The sequence below is a fragment of the Colobus angolensis genome, unplaced genomic scaffold (assembly GCF_000951035.1).
Source record: "Colobus angolensis palliatus isolate OR3802 unplaced genomic scaffold, Cang.pa_1.0 Scaffold47, whole genome shotgun sequence".
Taxonomy (NCBI): Eukaryota; Metazoa; Chordata; class Mammalia; order Primates; family Cercopithecidae; genus Colobus; species Colobus angolensis.
The window spans coordinates 1,426,653-1,430,721 of record NW_012118154.1 but is presented as its reverse complement, the minus strand read 5'-3'; the positions used below and the strand labels follow the sequence as shown (position 1 = coordinate 1,430,721).

General features: G+C 50.7%; 1 protein-coding gene across 1 annotated transcript in view; it reads left to right on the top strand.

Annotated features, from left to right (window-relative positions):
- Positions 1 to 4,069, top strand: part of NLRP1 (NLR family, pyrin domain containing 1) — a 69,246-nt gene that overhangs the window by 59,124 nt on the left and 6,053 nt on the right. Inside the window, exons 12-13 of the mRNA XM_011958625.1 lie at positions 2,239 to 2,501; positions 2,942 to 3,073. Of these exons, the coding sequence (XP_011814015.1) occupies positions 2,239 to 2,501; positions 2,942 to 3,073 (395 nt within the window). The remainder of the gene's footprint in view (positions 1 to 2,238; positions 2,502 to 2,941; positions 3,074 to 4,069) is intronic.

Sequence of the window (4,069 nt, the reverse complement as noted above, 5' to 3'; positions counted from 1 at the left end):
TAGTCCCAGCTACTGGGGAGGCTGAGGCATGAGAATCACTTGAACCCAGGAGATGGAGGCTGTGGTGAGCCAAGATCACACCACTGCACTCTGGCCTGGGTGACAGAGCTAGACTCTGTCTCACAAAAAGAAAAAAAGAACAGTTGTATTGTTTGATTGGTAAGATTCATAGGTGAATTCTTCCTCATTTTTTTCAGATGATAGATACCACTGTGACTTTCTTTTCATCCCAAAAATGCAGTTAAATGAGAAAACTTAAGGAACGGTCTTCATGGCCCCTTCTGGGATTGATATCTGACTAAGGGCCTTGTCCAGCTTGCTGGATGCCTTATTGCCCAGAAACCACTTGCATTGCAGCAGTTACCAGGCAATGCAGGGATGGAGCTGGGACTCCTGATCCCTAGGCCAGTGTCTCTCCCATTACCAGTGTTCATCCCTCAAGCTCTCTGGTAACTTCAATGTCCTGGCGCTGGTCAGAGGCTGCAATCAAAGATACCAATTCTGGTTGATTTAAGCGAAAAGGGATACACTGAAAGGTTATTGACTAACTCATAGACTTAGCAACAAATCTAAGGCAGGGGGGAAGATGGTGACCCAGTGACTCAGAAAAACCAAGGACAGAGCCAAGGTCACATCAAGAAAATATGGAGACAGGCTGCAGACACAGCTACTGTAGGACCCTCCTGCCCAGGAGCCACCGGGCTCTTTTTCTTTCTTTCTTCCTTTTTCTTTTTCTTTCTTTTGAGACAGGGTCTCACTCTGTCACCCAGGCTAGAATGCGGCAGCACAATCTTAGCTCACTGCAACCTTGAACTCCTGGGTTCCAGTGATCCACCCACCTCAGCCTCCTAAGTAGCTGGAATTATGAGTGTGCACCACCACACCTGCCTCCCACTGGACTCTTCACCCAACTGCTACTGCCAAAATTCTCTCTCTCTGCATCTGTGTTTCACCCCTCTAGACTCGAGGTCCCAGTTAGGGACAACCACTTAGTCAAGTATTGGTCACACACCTGTGTCCTTGCTGCCAGGGAGTAGCAGCATCCTGAGTGGGGGGCTCGGCTTGCCTCCTGCCAAGACCCACGTGGTGCTGGAGGAAGAGGCTCTTCCTAAAAAGACGAGTTTGAATGGTAAGTGGCCAAACACCTTGGTCACTCCATTTTCCCACTGCCCCTTCCTCCTCCTCGTTCTCTACCTGCCCAGTCAAACCTGACAGCATCACTCTCATGGAGAATCCACACCAGCACGGGCAACTAAAGGTTCTATGTCTTTCCCAAACGGGCCAGGGGCTGGGTTTGTGTATGAGTTTGGCTCAAGGGTGATCCTTGAGCTCCCACTTAGGAGTTCAGCAATCCTAAGTGCTCCCACCTAGTGGCACAATTTCCCACAGCCTCTGAAGACCCCAGGCATAGAAATGCCCTCTTCCCCATGCTGGGTGTCTTAGCCTGTTCAGGCTGCTATAACAAAATACCATAAACTAGGTAGCTTATAAATAACAGAAATTTGTTTCTCACAGTTCTGGAGCCTGGTAAGTCCAAGATCAAGGTGCCAGCAGATTTGGTGTGTTGGTGAGAGCCCTCCTCCTCATAGATGGAGCCTTCTAGCTGTGTCCTCACAGGGAGGAAGGGGCAAGGAAGCGCCCTTGAGTCTCTTATGTAAGGGCACTAATCCCATTCGTGAGAATTCCACCGCCATGACCTGATCACCTCCCAAACAAGCTTCACCTCTTAATACCATCACCTTGGGGGTTAGAATTTCAACATATGAATTGTAGGGGGACACACATATTCAAGACCATAGCACTGGGCTCCCTCAAGAAGGTACCTGAGCCTAAGCCCTGGGATCCTACGTTACCAGCAAATCCTGACTCAGTAACAACACTAAATCTGTGCCTCTTAGGCTGGACGCAGTGGCTCACGCCTGTAATCCCAGCACTTTGGGAGGCCGAGGCAGGCGGATCACCTCAGGTCAGGAGTTCAAGACCAGCCCCGGCAACATAGTGAAACCCCGTCTCTACTAAAAATACAAAAATTAGCCGGGTGTGGTGGTGGTGCATGCCTGTAATCCCAGCTACTCGAGAGGCTGAGGCAGGAGAATCGCTTGAACCCAGGAGGCAGAGGTTGCAGTGACCTGAGATTGCTCCGTTGCACTGCAGCCTGGGCGACAAGAGGGAAACTCTGTCTCAACAAAATAAATAACTAAAAATAAACCTGTGCCTCTTGAATCCATTCTTTGACAGGGGGCCATGTGGACACATCCCTGCTCCAAGTGGCCCACTTTAAAGAGGAGGGGATGCTCCTGGAGAAGCCAGCCAGGGTGGAGCTGCATCACATAGTTCTGCAAAACCCCAGCTTCTCCCCCTTGGGAGTCCTCCTGAAAGTGATCCATAGTACCCTGCGCTTCCTCCCCGTCAACTCCCTGGTGTTGCTTTACCACCGCCTCCATCCTGAGGAAGTCACCTTCCACCTCTACCTGATCCCAAGTGACTGCTCCATTCGGAAGGTGACAGTAAGAGCCAGAAAGGCTGGGCCACGGTGGGTTGACGGTAAACACAAAATGCAGCCAGAGAGCCCCCTAGAGGGCCTTCAACTGGGACTAAGGATGGGCCTCTTGTACAGGAGAACCTTGAAGTGGGTGAACAATTCATCCCTTCTCAGTCATGGACTCGTCTCCCATCTTTGGACAGTTTCTTGCAGCCCCTGTCCAGGAATCAAAGGATTGGAGGCTCCCATGCCTAAAACTGTAGCCTTTCCCCATTCTGACTTCTCTAACAATAACCCTGTTCCCATCCTGAAGATAACAAAGACCAAGTGAGGGAGGGAGGCAGGGGTGATACAGTCCCACTCTGTCCACGCAAACACACAGATGCACCATCCCCCCTATTCAGACTACATTCCACGGGGCAGAAGCCTCCCTTAATCCTTGTTCCCTATGTTCCGTAGGCCATAGATGATGAAGAAACGAAATTCCAGTTTGTGCGAATCCACAAGCCACCCCCGCTGACCCCACTTTATATGGGCTGTCGTTACACCGTGTCTGGGTCTGGTTCAGGGATGCTGGAGATACTCCCCAAGGTGAGCAGCTCAGTGTCAGCCTCTTCACTGCGAACAGAAGTCCTACCTGGGAATGCCTGTGGGGCAGGTCTCGGGGCTTTCCCAGGGACAGGATAAATCGAGGTGGAACAGAAAGTGAGTGGGATTTAGGGAAAGTGGGAATGCTTCCAAGACTGGGAGAAAGAAAGTTCGGAGAAGGGAGGATCACATGCAGGATGAGAAGGATGATGAGGTTTGACTTGGGGACACTGGGAAGTGTTTGAGCTATAGGTCATCAATGTCCTCTAGTCCAGACCACCAGGAACAAACCTGTAGTCGAACACACTGGGTTTATTACTCATTGCAGTGGCAGAACACATATTATGGGGAACCATGGGGTGTCTCAGTAAAGGGTGTTAGAATCTGCTGTGGATTTGGGCCTTGGTTGCATTTGAGGAAGGTCTAAGGAAACGAAGATTTTCTTTAGATTGGGCGTTGGTTCAGGCCACACGGAGATTTGTGGAAGAACGTTTCAGGCAGAAGGAATGTGTGCAGAGGCGTAGAGGTGGGAGCAAGCTTGACACCTCCAGATGACAAGAAAGAGGTCAGTATAGCAAGAGATGAGTCAGATTAGAGGCAGGGTCTTCCAGGCCTCATCTGCCCTATTGGCCCTGGTGTGCAGTTTGCACTTTGTTCTAAGTGCAGTGGTAAGCTCTTGAGGGTCACAAACATGCTAATACAAGACCTGATTTGCAGCCGAGCGCTGTGGCTCACACCTGTAGTCCCAGCACCTTGGGTACCGAGGCGGGCGGATCACTTGAGGTCGAGAGTTCGAGACCAGCCTGGCCAACATGGTGAAACCCTGTCTCTATTAAAAATACAAAAATTAGCCGGGTATGGTGGTGTATGCCTGTAATGCCAGCTACTCAGGGGGCTGAGGCAGGAGAATCACTTGAACTCAGGAGGCAGAGGTTGCAGTGAGCCGAGACTGCACCACCGCACTCCAGCCTAGGTGACAGAGCAAGATTGTCTCAAAAA